The following is an 18,644-nucleotide window of genomic DNA, read 5'->3' on the forward strand; positions in this document are numbered from 1 at the left end:
AAGCTCTCAGTCGTACAGGAGTGGTCCATCGATGAGAAGGTTTCTTCAGCCGTCATCTGTACAAAAGTGAAGGTTTCGGACGTTTCGCCTCCTATCCAAGAGGCTTCGTCAGCGAACTAAAGTCTGACTGGTCGTATCGGCCCCATTTATATATCCCTAATGTCCAGATATGGTGGCGCCGGACACAGCTAGGATAGGTCCCTACTCTCAGGTTGGGGGGGGCAGAGGACCCCTCCCTGTGGCCCCACTGATTGTTTCTACATTCCTGCGTTGGCCGGGAATCGAACCCGGGTCAACTGCTTGGAAGGCAGCTATGCTCACCACTATACCACCAACGCTTATACTTTGTCAATATATTATACCGTATAATTTAACAAATCCCACTATTAATAATCTACTACGCATATTCTTCACAAGGGTCGCGGTTATACATCAACATAAATTTTAAGAATCCTCAATATATTTCTCAATAAATATAATGGGTCGATAATTTTGACTTGGTCATTTCAAAAGTAGTTCCCACACTGAAAAAGTCGTCATCATCATACATTTCATTTATAAGCGCCTTTCAAAATCCTCAAGGTCACTTTACAGACAGAGAGTGAGCAGCGGCACCCACACGCGCCAGCGTTCACTCAACCCGGAATAACTCAAATACTGCAGATTGAAAGCTAGCTAGCTAATGGCTGCCGCTGCTCACCCACAGAAAAAAAGTATCCTGTGACTGTAAAGTGACCTTGAGAGTTTTGAAAGGCGCTTAGAAATGAAATGTATTATTATTATTATTATTATTATTATTATGATGATGATTTTTTTTTTTTTTTATTATATTACAGTAAAGTCTCGTTACATCGATATCGGTTATATCGATAGTACCGCTTATTACGATACTATTTCTATGAATGCAAGGACAAAATTAAATGCGCGCATATATCAATAGTCCCGGTTATATTGATATTTTTTCAGACTCCCGAGAATATCGATATGACGAGACTTTACTGTATTATTATAGCTAGTTAATAGATAGCTCGCTAGATAGGCACCTAATAGATAGATAGCTAATAAATAGCCAGCTAGATAGCCAGCTAGTTAGTTAAATAGCTAACAGCATACTGAAAAAGGGTGAGCACCTCTGATGTAAGGCATCTCATTTTTTCCCTGTTTTTTTTCCAGATTTTTTATCTTCCTTGAGTTATTTATCTGTTTTTCAATTATTTAATATAACAAATAAAAAAACAGATCATCTGATACGCTTTTCCTCACGAGGTTGCTGGAGCCTACGGCAGCTGTCTTCGGGCAGTAGGTTGAGGAGAACTTGAACCAGTTGCCAACCAATAACAGGGCACACAGACATGAACAGTCATTCATGCTCACACTCATACCTAGGGACAATTTTGAGTCTTCAATCAGCCTGCCATGCATGTTTTTGGAATGTGGGAGGAAACCAGAACACCCTGATAAAACCCACACAGACCCGGGTAGAACAATTAAACCCAATGCCTATTTATCCGAAATATCGTTTTTGCATTATGCTTTGAACATGTTATTTTTTCGCTGAAAACATTTTAAATATATTGTGCCGTCTGACTTCAAAGTGCATAAAAACTGTGGCACAAGCACATCCCTTTGAATTTCAGTAAGTCCCCTGACAATGAACTAAAAAGTTTTTAAATACATTTTCAACAGAATATGAGCATTATTGTAATGGGAAAACAGGGTATTTTTGTAGAAATGAACTTTTAAAGCAGCATTGTTAACATTGCGCGCCATTTTTTTCGTTTGCCAATGCATTTGACATTGTGAGTCACAGACGCTTGTATTCTTCTGCACACAGTAGCAGGAAGTCGTCCAGATATCCGCAAGAGCTTCCGGGAAACAACAAAATTGAAAAGGTCTTGTGAACAAACTGGAGCGGGTTTTGAGAAGAAGGTGCTGCTGCTGTAGGCAGCTCTATGAAGTGTTATAAGTGTAAAATTGGTTTGGTAAAAAAAAGTGGTAGTAAGCGGCTGGATGTGCTGAAGATGATGTGGACACTGCACATTTCCATTCTTCTTGGACTGAGCTGTACAAGACAAGGTAACGGGCAGGAAACCGCCCATCTTTGGATCATGTAATGCACTATTAAATTATTATGGGATGGTTTGATTTTTAAATAATTGATGGATGAAAGAAAAGAAAAAAGACAAACAGTTTTGTGGGGAAAACGGATATCAGACTGTCGCTAAATGGATACATGGATGGATGGATAGACGCATGGATGCCTACTGGGGCTAAAAAAAATCATCAATAATAATAATAATACATTTTATTTTAAGCCCCTTTCAAAGCTCTCAAGGACACTTTACAGTCACAGACAAGCATAGATACTAGAATAAAATACAATTACAAATAGAATACAATAAATAAAATACAATTTTTAATAGAAACAAGCGATAGAGCTACACAGAAAATGCCATTTTAAATAGGTAGGTTAAAATTATAATCGGCAGGTAGAATTTAATTTTGAAATCCCAAAAGCATCAATTTAAAAAAATTAAAATGAAACCAAACAACAACTCCATTTGGGTCACTTTGACTTCTTTTTGGTAATACATTTATAATTTATTTATGTTCAGTGCTTAAGAATGCACTCAGTGCATTTACATGTCATTGTTTCCTGAAACATGAAAGGTTTCAAGCCTCAGATTTAGTTGTATTCGTGGTCTCATCTGATTTATGATTTACTGAGGAATGTTTGTACCATTATAACCATTATTGTTCATGTGAATGTCTACGAGGTCTCAACATTCGAATCAGAAAGCCTTTAATAATCCCACAATGGTGAAATTTTCAATCTACAGCAGCAAAATTGAAAGTGTGGGGGGGGGGGTGAAATGATAAAACAAGTATTCTATGGACAAATGAAAATGTCAGGAGACTGAAATACAAATAATAATAATAGTAATAACAATATTGCACAATCTCAACATTATCTATTCCACATGACTGTTTAGCAAGGATCATGCCAGCTGATAGACAGGATTTTGCTTTTGCGGACAATATAAAATGACACGAGTTTTGACACTAGTGCTGTCAAGAATAACTGGATAAAAGTGATAAAAGTACTATATTCGCCATGTGATCAAAGATAGTACAGTGATAAATCGGCTTACGAACGCTGTACTCTAACGAACCTTTCGCCTTACGAACGTTAAATTTGCAAGAATATAATCTTGGCATACGAACTATTTTTCGGGAAACACACGGAGCGCCACAATGAGTGATGTGTCGTTCGCGCACGAGCTGGTTCTTGGAGCTCCTAAAATGGCAGCCGGATTTTTTCCCCTCTATTCCCCGTCCCCAGTCATCGGTTAAAGCCGCACATGATTGGTCAAGGCCCGTGGTAGAGGAGGGAGGGGACACACGCAGCAGTGAGCGGGGAGAGGGGTTACAGAAACAGAAATACACACACACGAAAGGGAGACGACAGAGCTTGAAACAAAAAAACAAAAGTGAAAAAAAACTAAAGTGAAATGGTGAGAAAATAGAAAACACTGTGAAATTTGGACTCGTTTCAAAGGCAGAGTGTAGACAGCAAGGTTAAAATATCCCATCAATCAGGCTCCACAAATAACCCGCACAAGCCATCTGTACAATTTGAAGAGAAAAGACAAGCAAGGGAACCAGCTATTAATGAAGTTTCTAGTGTGTCTGCCTGCACATGTTTCTGTTATTACAACTTCTAAGATGTACAACCCAGAGCTCCTTGTACATCTTTTTTGATGAAAAAAGCTATCCATTCCATCAAGCCGTCAACGACCATCACAAAGGTAAATAAAACAACTTTATTATATAGTACAGTTTATTCGTTGAATTACAATACCATAGCACATTTATTATAGATAAAATAAGGTATATTGTGTGGTTGTAAGGCTTATTTAGTTGAAAATTATGTTTTATGGGGACCTGGGAATGGATTATTCTCGTTTTAATGGTTTCCTATGGAAAATTTATGTTTGGAATACACACTTTTCGCCGTATACACACTTTCTGGGAACCAATTAAGTTTGTAAGCCAAGGTAGCACCGTAATAAGATTTTAAATGGGCCTGAAGACGATGGCTTTATACACTATTTACAAACTGTATCGAGCAGAACAACCAATATTGCACCAATATTGAACATTTCTACCACCAATATTGCACAGTTTCAGTTCACGAAATGACTGAAAATATTTTCTTTTACAGTCGAATACATATCAATGTTCTATTAGGGTTATTATTGGAATGACAACTTCACGCTTCACTCAGGACTTTGTATGTTTTTTTGAGTCACACCCACCTGCCAAGACCCATTGTCCCTCTCCATCACATACCCGGTCGCCATAGCAACCAACTGTAACCTTTATCCAGCGTCGTCTTGGTTTCCCGTTTGCTATTGGTGGAAACTTCCTGTTGATGTCAGGTCCCCCTGGCCTCGCTTCCTGTTCGCATTTAACACACCAAGATCAGGAAGCACTCGTTACGTCTTGTGTTGCCAGCATGCATGCCGAAAAACAATGAAAGACGTTATTTGTGTCACCCACGCAGATGGTGCGATTACCAAAAAAAAAGCAGTACGCATATTCAAATTGAGTGTAAAAAAACAGTGATGTCACTTTTGGTAATGTGGTCTGAAAATGTGTTTTTTTCATTGTTTTTATTTTGTTCACAAAAAAATGAGCCCCGCCCCCAATGTCCTCCTTTTGCATTAGGAAAAAGCGACTTGTTGAGTTTTTGTTTTAATTGATGCTTCAGGGTTCATAAAAGTTACTTTGTTGTACATCAGTGAGTTAGTGCTTTGAACTACAAAAATTCTCCAATAAATATTTCACTGAAATCAATAAGCTTTTAAATGTGAAAATGGATTAATGGCAGTGGATGTTGTTCTTCGGTGTTTCCGCAGTGTTGTCCAGTGACCCATGGGGTCAATGTCCCGCAAGCAGAAAGTGTAAAGACAAATTTGGGGATGGGTCATGTGACAGAGAGTGCATGGAGCCCGAGTGTCTCCGAGATGGAATGGATTGTCTCAAAGAAAGGGGACACTGCAAGTAAGACCTCAAATCATGAGAAATGGATTGTTGATGGTTAGATACAATGTTATTGTCGTTAGGATTGCACAACTGTTGATGTTTTTATGTTCCTGTTGTGTTTATTATTTAGCTTTATGTTGACTATTATGTGAAGGGTTTTGTTACAGCTGCAGGTGTTGTGAAAGCACTATACAAATTAGGATGTACGTATTGTATTATTGATTTTTTTTCTATTACCATATATTATTATTTTTTATTTCATTAAAGAAAAAAAAGTTACTTTTGTGAAATATTAATTTTTAATGTTTTTTTTTTTCAAATTTGAAAATGTATTTATTTGTCATGATTTTATTTCATTTAAAGGACAACCGACACCTCCGGGCGGACAAGTTGTGTCCATAATTTGTAAAATCACTTCAAATGACTTCGACTGAGCGTATTTTACAAAGATTCCACGGCATATAGCTATATTTTACGTTTTAAGACTCGCGCTGAATATTCAGGAAGTCTTGTTTTTGAGTTGATGACGATGCCTGACGTGACGTCACGTTTGGAATGCCCCTGAATGAGAAAGCGACACACGATGCATTGGGGGTACTTTGTTTGGTCTGAAAACTTCATGTTGATCCGTGTTGATGGCAAAATTAGAAGGAAAAAACAAACAACGCGATGGTGAATCGTGTGTTGCACCAAGACTACTATTTGATACTAGTTGACACAAATTCCCAGGAGACAAATCAGCCCATTTCCAACGGAGCTTGGGCGCCATCTTGTGCATTTTTTTGGTGCTACATTGGAGTCCAGAGGCCTCAAAATGAGACGGAAGGACTTCTTTTTCGATTGCAAACATTTATGCTTTCCTCTTCAGAACTATTTGAATCATATTCATAACTGGATGAGTAACTAGAAAGCATCTTCTCCGAATCTGAAGCCATTGTTTTGATTCTCGAGCAAGGCAAGGCGTCCTGGTGTGACGTCACGAACAAGGGGGCGGGACCTTCTGAAACTGAAACTTTTGAAGTAGTTTTGGGACACTTTAAGTCATTTTTATTGGTGTTTTGCATTTGACTAAAAATATAGTATTATAGTACTCAAATAAAGTATTTTAGATGCTATAAAACGTTTTTCTGATGCCAGTTAAAAAACAAAAAAGTGACGTCGGTTTTCCTTTAAAACATTTGTGCAATAATTTAACTTATTTTAAAATTATGTTAAAATTAGTTTATGGCTAAAAAGACAGGTCAGCATTCATTTCTCACTGCCGCAAAGTGTTGTGCAAGTGTACTGACTAAATGAGACACTTTGTTTTTTAGTCCAGGCCACATACCATATTGCCGCAACCACTACGCCAACTCTCAGTGTGACAAGGGCTGTGACAACGCCGCCTGTGGTTGGGATGGCAGTGACTGCTCAGCTCATCAGAGTGTCCTGTGGGCCAAGGGCACCCTGGTGGTGCACGCTGCCATTCCGCACAAAGGGGCAGGCTTCACCTTTGCGAACACGTCGCTGCTGTGGGCACTCAGCATCCTGCTGCGGACATCCCTGGTACTTAGGGGCTCTGCGCCACTGGCTGTAGACAGGAGCTTGTTCGACTTCGACCCTCAGCAGCTCGTTGATCTGTTGGCAAAGACATCAGCAGGCGATGCTAATGGGTGAGTGCTGCGCAAAACGTTTTTGAATAAAGTGGGGATAACAGATTTGTTATAGCTCTAGCGGATGTGAGAAAGTGTTATATAATCAAGATATATTGTATTGTGCTTCAGATAATTAAAAACAAGTGGATCTAGTACACCGCCCTGGGGTTCTCCATTCAGCTCATTTCAATATTTTACTATCTCTTAATGAACAAATTATCTTCAAATGGAAAGGTAACAATACATATAAAAATATTGAATTGGTATTGCATTTCTTCAGACGATAGACTATATAGGTAAGGAAAACCAGTGGTTCTAGTACACAGCCCTGGGGTTCTCCATTCAGCTCATTTCAATATTTTATAATCTTTTAATGAACAAGTTATATTCAAATGGAAAGGTAACAATGCATATAAAAATCTTGAATTGACATTGCATTTCTTAAGACTTTTTTTAACTAATTCACTGCCATTCCCAAATTCATTCTTGGTGGGGCGATAAAGTGCTCGGCGGACCTCTGGCCATGTTTTTTTTCCTTCCACGAGAGGGCAGCATTTGCCTTTTGTACAGCCTCCCTCGCCTCATATTATTACAGACCCATACAACTGAGGAATTAACTTTATTTTTCTGATGAAAGAAGAGAGTCTAAGGTTTCTTACGCTGCATTGAACGTTTATGTAGTCTTAAATTTTACTACTATTGTATATTCACTATTATTCAAATTTTTTAGTATTCAAAATTTTTGCACGTCTGGCAGTGAATGGGTTAATGATAATACAATGGCATTAGATCAGGAAAATGGACAGTACAAGTCAATATTGATTATTTTATTTTATTTTTATGACCGCATGTTCAATAATATCTCCATGTGTCCCAGCTGCCTGATTTTTCTTCAAGTGGACAACCGTCCATGTTCCCGCCAGCCCTCGACCTGTTTCCCTCATGCCACCGAGGCGGCCAGCTTCCTCAGGGCAGTCATGTCGCGGAGGACCGTTGCCTATCCAGCTCTGCCAGAGCTGAAGGTCGTCATCACCATTCGAGGTGTACAGGATGAAATAGGAAGCCGGGACGAGCAGGAAGGGGAAGGGGACAGAAAACAGAATGTCAAAGGTAGCATTGTCAAATGCAGTTTCCTGTATGCACTTCAAAGCAAAATGACAGACTTCCTGTGTCTTTTCAGCCATGGATTCTTGAGATTTTTCTTTTGTTACTTTAGTTGTGCTATACATTTCTATGAAATTTCAAGTTGCTCAGGGAAACAGGCTTCGTGGGCATAATTTTCAAACTCAGAGTTGACACATTTCTCCATTGTTTTCTGTTAAAGAGCCAACGCCAGCCTGGCTGTGGGCTGTAGTTGCCATAGCCATGGGCCTGCTGCTGGCTTTGGCCCTGGTGGTCTTCCTGGTGGTTCGGCGTGTGAGGCGGCAGAGAGAAGGGAGCGGTCACAGAGCAGGAGGCCAGCGGGTGAGCCATCGCTCCACAACCACAGATAGCAACCCCAAGGCCTGGACGACAACCGCTAGCCAGCAGGATGCGAGAGGGAGGCTGGGTCGGGAGCAAGACAAAAATAGAGACAAAACGGGCCTAAGAAAGAAGAAGAAAGCCAAGGAGACTGAAAAAAAGAGGAGGAGGGAACCCTTGGGAGAGGACGCTATGAGAATGAGGTGAGACTAGTACGTACTATTTTTTAAAAGATTGGGATCGGTTACTCTATTCACTGAGAAGGTTTTAGACCTAGAAGGTAGGAACTATTTCTGAGAGAGGATCCAAACCGAGAGAAAGTTCTAAACCCCAGATAAGGTTTTAGTCCCATGAAAAAGTACTAGTTCAAAGAGAAAGGTCTAAGGCCCAAGGGTGGTTTATCTCCTGAGAGAACGTTTTTGTCCAGAGACTAGATTCTTGTCCCTGGTCAAGGTTCTAACTTCAAGATAAGGTTTTAATTCAAAAAGAAGGCTTCAGGCCTGTGGGACGTTTTCAATCGCAGGAGAAAGTATTAGTCCTGAGAAGGTTCTAATGTCCGGTGAAGGCTATAGTCCCGAGTAAGTGTTTAATCCGAAGGGACTGTACTGGGACTGAGAGGTTGTATTGCCACAGAGAAGTAAATAGTTCTCATGAAGCGGTTGTAGTCAAAATAAATCGTTGTTTGTCAGAAAGAAGCTGATTGTCTCAGAGGAAAGTACTATTTTTTTAAAGAGTAAGATCCCTAGAGAATGTTGTACCTCAGAAAGAAGGTGTGAATCACAAGAGAAGGATCCAGTCCCTCAGAGAAAATTGTAGTTCTCAGTTGTAGACTTCAAAAAGGGCCTATTCCTTAAGAAGATTCTATGGAGAAGGTTGTAGTCCAGCAAGAAGGTATAAATCAGAGAGAAGTCACACTGCTCAAATAAAGGTCTAGGCATTTTGATTTGTCATACTTAATGTTAACCGTGTCTTCCTCAGGCCTCTCAAAAGAGACCAGGAAATGGCTAGTGACACAGACTTCACGCAGAGCTCCTTGGAGGACGTGAGGACGGTTGGACGGCAGGAGGACAACAAACACTACAGGCCGGGAGGATCGCAACCTCGTAGACAACCATCAGGTGAGATAACAACCAACACAAGACCTGACGTACATCTTCGCATTAGGAGGAGATGTCAAAGTTGTCAATCAGTCACTCCAACACTTTTTACATTTCCCATCAGCTTCCACTCTAGGCTGGGACCGGAACTCTATGCCTCCCCCTCTGCTCAGTCCACCTCAGCAGGTTTGTGTGCATGATTTTTATTTTTTATCAGACTACATTTGTTTCCTGCTCATACATAAATGTCACATATGCTCTGCAATTGGTGGTCAGTCTGCTGAGTGGTGTGGCCCGGACGGTTCTGTGGTCTTGATCCGTGCGGTGCGCAGCGGACTAGATCGAGTGGTTCTTGAGCTGCTCAGAGCTGGAGTGTCTGTCAACAACACGGATCATACTGGTGAGATACTTCATTCTCATTATACTCATCAATACATTTGAAATGTAGAAATCGAATTGGAATGGATTGGATGGATGTACCTTTATTTGTCTCACAGTGGAGAAATTTACATTTCACAGCAGCAAAGTTATGACAGGTGTGAATAATAGTGAATATACAATAGTAGCAATGGACAGACAGACGCTCCCCAATTTAAAAACAAGATACATTCCGAACGGTTGTTCGTAAGGTGAATTTGTTCGTAAGTTGATTCAGTGCTATATTTTGTATGGAATGTATGTTTAAGGCTTATATAAGTATGTTTAAGATTTATATATGTATGTTTAAGGCTCGTATAAGTAACCTGTCGTGGTTTGTATTGAAAAATGAACATTTAATAAAATATATGCTCCATAAAGACATGTACATGCACAACTGGAGAGAATAGAGTGGGCATACATATGCTAACGTTAGCAAGTGCATGACAACTGCTAAGGTTAGCATGATCCACCAGAAAGTCAAATAAAGACTTAGCCTATGACTGAGATGACAAAATCTGGGGTGTTTAATTTTCTTATTTATGTTAAAACATATGCATATATAAATAGGAGAAAAAAAAAAGTGTACATTCTTCATAGCATGTGGACCATAAAAAATAACCTGTTTACTGAAGATGGATACTGGACCATATAGTTATTTGTTTGATTTGACAAGTACTGATTGTAGTCATTACTAGTTGTCAAAACTTTGTGAACTGCTGATCAAGACCATTTAAAGGACAACCGACGCCTCCGGACAAGTTGTGTCCCTAATTGGTAAAATGGCTTCAAATGACTTCTACTGACCCCCTGACCAAGAAAGCGACACACAATGCATTTTGGGTACTTTGTTTGGTCTGAAAACTTTGTGTTGATCTGTGTTGATGGCGAAATTAGAAGGAAAACACATAAATAACGCGATGGTGAATCGTTATGTGTTGCACAGACTACTATTTGATACTAGTTGGCACAAATTCCCAGCAGACAAATCAGCCCATTTCCAACGGCGCTTGGGCGCCATCTTGTGCATTTTCTAGGATGTTACATTGGAGTCCAGACGCGTCAAAATGATACAGAAAGACTTCTTTAATCGATTACAAACATTTATGCTTTCCTCTTCAAAACTATTTGAATCATATTCATAGCTGGATGAGTAACAAGAAAGCATCTTCTCTGAATCTGAAGCCATTATTTTGATTCTAGAGCATGGCAAGACGTCCTGGCGTGATGTCACGAACAAGGGGGCGGGACCTTCTAAAACTCGGCATCTGCGGGGTCATTTTGAAGTAGTTTTGGGACACTTTAACTCATTTTTATTGGTGTTTTACATTTGACTAATAAAATCAGCCTGCGTGTTTTGGGTATTTTAGATGCTATAAAACGTTTTTCTGATGTCAGTTAGGAAACAAAAAAATGGTGTCGGTTGTCCTTGAAAATGTAATGAAACATTTCCCAATGCATACGTAATACTCAAATGCAATGAAGTGATCACAGTGATCTTGGAGAAGGATAGCTTATGGTTACAATTCCTTATGAAGACAGAGTAACTTACCCCCTTTTTCCTTCTATGTCTTCCCCTCTCTTTCTCCTTGCAGCCCCTCTGTTGCCTCTCTCTGACTCTGAACAAAGTTAATCAAAGAAGCATTAAGTTTGTTTCCTGGCATTGCCTCTCTCCTCTTGTCTTTTTCATGTATGCCCATGTCCAAAAACATCCCTCCATTCTCGCTCTGGGCTCTGTTGTGTAATGGTTGTTCATAGGCTGACTTACTCACTCACTTCTTCCATCCCCATCCCTCTCCACCGGGAACGCATTTGACCTCTCCCAGGGAGGTCGGCCCTGCACTGGGCATGCTCAGTGAATCATCTCTCCCTGACCAGAACGCTCATTCGTTATGGTGCTGCTGTGGACCTGCAAGATAATAAGGTACACTTGGTTCTTCATGTTAACACTGCTCCAGAAACAAAATAATTAATATAAAAAAATATAGTGAATACCTGTTTATTGTGACGCATATGAACTAGCATTATTATTTTATTATTGTATAAAACTGATTTCCACGTTCAGCCTTACATTTTTTATTTCTCCAAATGGATTGGATTGGATTTACCTTTATTAGTTTCGCAGTGGAGAAATTTACATTTCACAGCAGCAAAGTTGTGAAAGGAAGATGAAAAGAATGAAAGAAGTAGAAAAACAAAATACATCAGCTGCTGGAATTGGAAATTCAAGGTGCGAGTACAAATCATCCCCTAAGTGCTACTGCACTCATATAAATTAACTCATTCACTGCCAGATGATGTGCAAAAATGTGTCCACTCCAGTGCCAGGACTTTTGTCATTTTTATTCAAATTTCAGGACTCACAGAATATTGAGTTTTAGGATTACATAAATATTCAATACCATATTAGAAACCTTAGACTCTCTTCTTTCATCAGGAAAAAAAGTTAATTCCTAAATTATATGGTTCTGGAGTTAGTTGAGCTTGAAATGGAGGTGGCTGTACACAATACAATGCAATACATACATATTGGTTTATATAGACTTTAACAACAGCTGAAGCTGTAACAAAGCGCTAACATGGACAAAAGGCAAATGCTGCCCCTTCGTGGAAGGGAAAAAAAACATTGCCAGAGGTCCGACCGGCGCTTTAGCGGCACCCCCTGCAAGAAAAAACAAAACCCGAACAAATTCGCGGATGGCGCTCGACGTCACAATTTTCAATTCCCGAATAATTTTGGGAAGATCAAGAGGTTCAAATTATGGATGGATAAATAAACATGTTTTACTGTACTGTATTTACCCATCAGGGTGAGACGCCCCTTTTCCTGTCTGCCTTCTATGGCTGCTACGACACCGCCAGGCTTCTGCTCCTCCATGGTGCCAATTTGGAGCTCCACGACCGTAGGGGCCGTCGCCCCGTAGATGTGGCCAGGGAAGGTTTACACCACCAAGTCCTGGAGCTCCTGCTAGCCCACCAGATTCAGAGGGGGCCCGCTACCATGGATGCAGCGGGCGATATGCTGTGGGAGGAGCGGGCGCTTATGTACTCTCCATGGGTTGGGACACAAGGACGGAGTGCATCTTTCTCAGGGATTGTACCACATCGGGATATGACTCCACCGCCACAAAGGTATGTGTGAAACGTTAAGTGTGTGAGTGGTGAAAATATATTACCTACTAAACGATTTAATCATATCAATTTGACTTTTCACGAATCACAGTGTTATCTGGAACAGTGATACCTCGGCTTATGAACTTAATTGGTTCCAGTGTGTAAGGCGAAAAGTGTGTATACCAAAAATTAATTTCCCATAGGAAACCATTAAAATGAGAATAATCCATTCCCAGGTCCCCATAAAACATAATTTTCTACTTTCTAATTTTCTAAGCGCTAAAACTACACAAAATATACCTTATTTTAGGTATAATAAATGTGCTATGGTATAATAATTAAAGAAATAAACTGCACTGTATAATAAAGTCATTTTATTTACCTTTGTGATGGTCGTTGATAGCTTGATGGAATGGAGTGATGAGGAACGTAACCTTCTTCTTTCACCATCTTGAGGAATGATCCCTTGTAGGTGCTTTCTCTGTGATAATTTTATCCAGTTCCTCATCAATTGTTTTCTGTTTAGCTGGGTTGATAGCTTTCTGCATCAAGTGTACAGATGGCTTGTGCGGGTTATTTGTTGAGTCTGATTAATGGGATATTTTAACCTTGCAGTCTACACTCTGCCTTTATCAAAGTTGAAACTCTCACTGTCGTCTGCCTGTCTCTTTAATGTTTAAACCACCTCCCCCCACTGCTACGTTCTTGACCAATCACATGACTTTAACCGAAGACTGGGGGCGGGGAATAGAGGACAAAAAAGGTCGGCAGCCATTTCTCTCTGTCTGTAATCCCCCCCACCCACCACTGCTGCGTTCTTGACCAATCACATGGCATTAACCGACAACTGGGGGTGGGGAATAGAGGACCAAAACACGGTTGCCATTTTATTTTAGGAGAACGGCCTCGTTCGCAAATGACACATCACTAATTGTGGCAGCTCCGTGTGTATCCCGAAAAATAGTTTGTATGCCAAGGTAAAATTTTCATGAATTTAATGTTCGTAAACCGAAAAGTTCGTTGCCAAGGGGTTCGTAAACCGAGGGAGGTATCACTGTACTTGAAATAACAAATGTAAATGGGAAATGAAAGGGTGCTAAAGATAGAACCTTGAGGTACTAATTCAATATTTTATAAACTAATTGTTGTCATAATTTGTGAAAGATAATGTATGCAAGGATAATATTCGACTGAAATAATGTCTTTACAGTAACTGGTCCATGAACAGCGTCCAATACCCACCCCCTCAAAACTGGCGACCACAGCTCAACCAATCAGCGACCGCTCTGGTGCCCCCAAGAGTCATGGGCCGCTCGCCTCGGCCCATCAGCACCCTGCAGGAGGTCACCTCAGAGGATGAAGACCGAGAGAGGCTGCAGGAAGCCCCTAGAGCAGTAACGCCTCACTTCCTATCACCGCAGCCCACTCCCCGGCAGCGTTCCTTCTCATGTACCCAGCACGCCTTGCAGCGCCGTTCCAGCTCTCACCAGTTAGAACCCAATTACGTGATTGTGACTGAACGGACGGCAAATGAGCACATAGAACGAGTGATTGTGTCCCCTCCGCCGGAATCCGCAAACCAGTCGGATCACCAGACGCTTGTGAATGGCGGAAGCAACGATGGGAGTAGCGTAATAGAGCAAGCTAATGTTAGCGCTTCAGGATCGGAGCCGAAAGCTAGGGGAGAGAGGTCAAATCATCCCAATGATGCCACACAAACGGCCTTGTAGCAAGGAACATGCGGACCCATTGAATAATTTGCAAATCAAAGTCCTGTTTATGCAGTGGATATGCGGCTCCAGCATGCACGTGAACTTTTTAAGGATAAGACATTGATGGATGGCTAATGGATGCAAATATTGAAATGAAATAAGGCAGGTGTGCACTGTAAGATGTACTTCCTTTACAAAATCAGCCCAGTTCCATGCAATGGAGCCATCTCACCTTCATACCATGAAAAACTCAAATGTATCACAATTTAGCATTCTCCAGCCGCCTTCATTGGTCTCGTGTAACCCATTTCTTGGACTTACATTAACTCATTCACTGCCAGACGTGCAAAAATGCGTCCAACCCAGTGCAGGGGTCTTTGTCATTGTCACTCAAATTGCAGGACCCAAAGCATAATGAGTTTTAGGACTACATAAACATTCAATACAGCTTTAGAAACATTTACGGAAGAGGACTCGCGCCACTGAAGAAAAAAAAATATGGTTGGTAAGATTCTGAATTTATTCTCAGAATTCTGACTTTAAAGTCAGAATTATGAGAATAAAGTCAGAATTCTGACTTTGTCGTCTGACTTTATTCTCTTTAAAGTGAGAATTCTGAGAATAAAGTCAGAATTCTGACGTTAAAGTCAGAATTCTGACTTTGTAGTCTGACTTTATAGTCAAAATTCTGACTTGAATTCTGACTTTAAAGTCAGAATTCTGAGAATAAAGTAAGAATCTTGCCAACCATATTTTTTTTCCTTCTTCAGTGGACGTAATTCTCTTCCGTAAACCTTAGACTCTCTTCTTTCATGAGAAAGATTCATTGGTTATATGAGTTTGGAGTTATATGATATTGAAATGAGGGCGGCTGTCAAAATACAATGCAATACATATTGATTTATATAGCGCTTTAACAACAGCTGGAGTTGGAACAAAGTGCTAACATGGAAAAAAGGGAAATGCTGCCCCCTTGTGGAAGGGAAAACCATTGCCGGAGATCTGGCCAGCGCTTTACCGGCACCCAAGCAAGAACAAAGGAAACCCGAATTAATTCAGGAATGGCACTCTAAGTCATATTTTCAATTCCTTAATAAATTTGTGAATGGCAGTGAATGAGTTAAGCATGTTTCCCTATTATGCATTGATCGTTATATTAAATATATTTACACAAAATGAGTCAGACATTTTTGTGTCTTGGGAAAGATAATGTCAAATTTAATGTTTTTTGCAGGGTAGAAATAAATTATTGAGAAAAAGGGTATAATTTTACCTGCCTCACATCCATTCATTAGGAGAAACAAATTTCAGCTGCTCAAAAATGACACAAAAAGCCCCAATACAATCACTGACCAGCAACTATAGCTGACAACGGGCATGGCAGTTGTAGCTGCTCCGTTGCACAGATGCGTGTCACAACAGGTGTTGGTGAAGGTGAAGTTGAGTCCCATGAGGGATATTTGGTCTGATACTCTGCACAGAACAGGCAAGATGCAGCTCTTCTCGTAAGTCACCACACGGAATTCTCCTGAAAGTAAGACATTCTTAAACATTGTGCTTATTTTTCAAATGATTGAGACAGTTCTCAGGTGTCCTAATAGCATGTCTGTGATTAGATTTGATTAAATTAGATTAGATGGGCCTTTATTTGTTTCATACTGTAGTAGAGAAATTTACATTTCACAGCAGCAAAAACAAAAAAAACAGGAGTTGCTGTAAAGGCAGCCACTCATGCGGTGCCATCTTGAAGTAAAAAAAAAACAAAAACAATGTGACACAACACAAGACTTAGAAGCACTTTTGCACCCTTTGTACATGAAGCAGTTCTAGATGAAATAGGAGAGGATCAAAGCGTCCTTTTCACCAGTGGATCAGAGACATCATGGTGGAATGTGCACGTCTGCTACAAGCTAAGTTTTGAAAGAAAACATGTAGCTGAAGTTTTTTTCCAACACAGAGGAAGCTGGTCAAACACAAGTGGGTGAAAGACCGAGTTATAATGTAATGTATTTTTTATAAACCAATTGAATCCATTAGATGTTGATATATATATTTTTTCATTCTGATTCTTTTCGAAAGTATGTGGAGGATCTCACCCTTCTGGCCTACAGCCCTGTTGGACAAGCAGATTTGGCCAGCCGGACACATGATAGGAAACTTGATGCACTCCCGTGGAGATATAGCGGGGAATACACATGTGTAGCAGAAAAGAGGAACTGATGGGCACAAAAATAAATAAATAAATAAATAAATAAATAAATAAATAAATAAATAAATAAATAAATAAATAATGAACCCAGTCTTTACATGCTTTTAGCATGATGACTCGGACCCACCATATGGTCTCTAAATTGTCTTTCATATACAGTAAATACATGAAAATATACTGTTGCATGCAACTACAGTACTATATCAAAAAATGAATCAGAGTATATATTATTCCTTGCACATGGAATGTTAGTGTTCGAACATGTAAAACAAGTTGTTAGCATGAAAATAAAACTTAAACTCTTCTATGATAAGGTAAAGTTGACTTACCCACAGGCGGAATCGCAAGAAGAAAAACTAGCTGCAACATCTCCAACAACTGTAAATCTTCACGTTCTTGTTGATTGTGGTAAAAAAAAAAATGGTAAACGTCCTGTGGAGACTGCGCTTTAACTTCTCGCCTCCTGGATTTACTTTTAAATGACATTAGGGTTGTTTGCCTTGGACAGACTAGCGTTCAGTACTATCGAAATCTTCATTGTGCGGTACAAATGGAATATTTTGAAGTCTTATTATAGCATTATTAAATTACGGTATCTTAGCTAGCAACATTCCATTCGGGGGTCAGGCGACTTGCAGTCACATGACATGCAATGAATATCGAAAACACAAGCAAACTTTTGTCCACTTGAAAATGGGTAAAAGCTTGCCGTGAATAGCCAATGTAATAATCTATAATCACATTAAGATCATTTTTATTGCTGTGTTTGCTAACCTGCAAATCCCATCTCAAAACCCACCTATTTAAGATAGCATTCTCGGTGTAGTTTTATCTCTTATTCTTATTTATCATGTTATCGATCGTTTTATTTATGTCCCTGTTTTGTGATTTTAAAGTGTCCTTGAGAGCTTTGAGAGGCGCTTATAAATAAAATGTATTCATATTATTATTATTTCTTCTTTGGAATAAATGGCAAGACAATATCATCAGCAAAACAATAAGCACATCGAGCCAAATAAAAATGCTAACACCGGCCAAAATTAACTGTTGTGCCATCCAAAATAACAAAAAAAATATACAAAAATTAAATAAATATTTTAAAACATTAACAAAATATATATAAGAATTAGGGGCCTATTTTACTTCACAACGGTAAATTTAGTTGGGACATCTTTCATAAAGAGAGCTATTAAAAAAGTTTGAAGAAGCAAAACCTGAAGAAACTCAAGAGTAGGTCTATTACTTAAGTTTTTAAGTAATAGGTCTATTACTTAAGGTTTTCTCCGGGTCCTCCGGTTTCCTCCCACACTCCAAAAACATGCATGGCAGGCAGATTGGCCACTCCAAATTGTCCCTTAGTGTGAGTGTGCGAGTGACTGTTGTACGTCTTTGTGTGCCCTGCGATTGGCTGGCAACCAATTCAGGGTGTCCCCCGCCTCGTGCCCGAAGTCAGCTGAGATAAGCTCCAGCACCCCCCGCGACACCGTGGTATGGAAAATGGATGGACTGATGTTCATTCCCTGTTTAATATTCTTTCCCAGGCTGCCGAACCCCTTTTACATCCCAGATGTACCTTATCCCCTCGGGCCCCACTTTTCCCATGCACGAAAGGCCAAAAAAGACCCCTCGCCTTATCATCCGCTTCCCTGCTTTAGTCTTGAATCTAAAACCCAATTATCTCTCCAATCTCTCCAGGACCCTGTTCACGCACTATTATTTTGATCATTCAGCCCCACCTCAACTCTGACCATCTGTTTCTTCTTTGCTTTTGGGTCCACATAGCGAACAATGAAGTCTGTTACAATATAGGAATGTATAAGTAAACCTACAAAAAAATAACATAAATACAAGAAGCCGTACCAGAAAACACATCGGAAGTGAGCAATTTAGGTTTGGGTCTGGTCAGGCGTGAAAGTCACAGTTGTTTTTGTAGAAAGTAAGTCAGTTTGAC

The 18,644-nt window shown here is 39.9% G+C and overlaps 2 protein-coding genes and 1 non-coding gene across 5 annotated transcripts; 1 reads left to right on the plus strand and 2 right to left on the minus strand.

Moving 5' to 3' along the window:
• Positions 1-266: 266 nt before the first annotated feature.
• trnag-ucc (transfer RNA glycine (anticodon UCC)) lies at positions 267-338 on the minus strand. Its single transcript has one exon. It is a non-coding gene; the product is annotated as a tRNA-Gly (tRNA).
• A 1,527-nt stretch (positions 339-1,865) lies between these two features.
• On the plus strand, positions 1,866-15,660 carry notchl (notch receptor, like). The gene is made up of 11 exons (XM_088998508.1): positions 1,866-2,076; positions 4,923-5,067; positions 6,363-6,701; positions 7,561-7,793; positions 8,008-8,347; positions 9,123-9,262; positions 9,366-9,427; positions 9,518-9,641; positions 11,485-11,582; positions 12,468-12,790; positions 13,983-15,660. Exons 1-11 carry the CDS (start codon positions 1,953-1,955, stop codon positions 14,500-14,502), a joined length of 2,448 nt encoding a protein of 815 aa, XP_088854634.1. The 5' UTR covers positions 1,866-1,952; the 3' UTR covers positions 14,503-15,660.
• On the minus strand, positions 7,567-17,441 carry LOC148896711 (uncharacterized). 3 transcript variants are annotated; one of them, XM_088998514.1, is made up of 7 exons: positions 17,023-17,441; positions 16,581-16,700; positions 15,838-16,012; positions 11,435-11,567; positions 11,211-11,277; positions 9,483-9,617; positions 7,567-7,699 (listed from the first exon to the last, which is right to left on the minus strand). In XM_088998514.1, exons 1-4 carry the CDS (start codon positions 17,177-17,179, stop codon positions 11,549-11,551), a joined length of 471 nt encoding a protein of 156 aa, XP_088854640.1. In that variant the 5' UTR covers positions 17,180-17,441; the 3' UTR covers positions 7,567-7,699; positions 9,483-9,617; positions 11,211-11,277; positions 11,435-11,548. The 3 variants fall into 3 exon arrangements, with proteins under 3 accessions (XP_088854640.1, XP_088854639.1, XP_088854637.1); XM_088998513.1 differs by having other exon boundaries at positions 11,427-11,567; XM_088998511.1 differs by having other exon boundaries at positions 11,211-11,567.
• Positions 17,442-18,644: the final 1,203 nt, after the last annotated feature.

The sequence above is a fragment of the Hippocampus bargibanti genome, linkage group LG06 (assembly GCF_051943395.1).
Source record: "Hippocampus bargibanti isolate YZ-2025 linkage group LG06, ASM5194339v1, whole genome shotgun sequence".
Lineage (NCBI taxonomy): Eukaryota > Metazoa > Chordata > Actinopteri > Syngnathiformes > Syngnathidae > Hippocampus > Hippocampus bargibanti.

What these genes read in the sequence shown, in the direction of transcription:
- notchl (XM_088998508.1), top strand. Translation starts at nt 1,953, where the DNA reads ATGAAGTGTTATAAGTGTAAAATTGGTTTGGTAAAAAAAAGTGGTAGT. An exon ending in ACTGAGCTGTACAAGACAAG is followed by an intron (nt 2,077 to 4,922) that starts GTAACGGGCAGG and finishes GTGTTTCCGCAG; the next exon opens with TGTTGTCCAGTGACCCATGG. An exon ending in TGCTCAGTCCACCTCAGCAG is followed by an intron (nt 9,428 to 9,517) that starts GTTTGTGTGCAT and finishes ATTGGTGGTCAG; the next exon opens with TCTGCTGAGTGGTGTGGCCC.
- LOC148896711 (XM_088998514.1), bottom strand. Translation starts at nt 17,179, where the DNA reads ATGTCATTTAAAAGTAAATCCAGGAGGCGAGAAGTTAAAGCGCAGTCT. An exon ending in TCTTGCGATTCCGCCTGTGG is followed by an intron (nt 16,701 to 17,022) that starts GTAAGTCAACTT and finishes TGTGCCCATCAG; the next exon opens with TTCCTCTTTTCTGCTACACA. An exon ending in CAGGGCTGTAGGCCAGAAGG is followed by an intron (nt 16,013 to 16,580) that starts GTGAGATCCTCC and finishes TCTTACTTTCAG; the next exon opens with GAGAATTCCGTGTGGTGACT.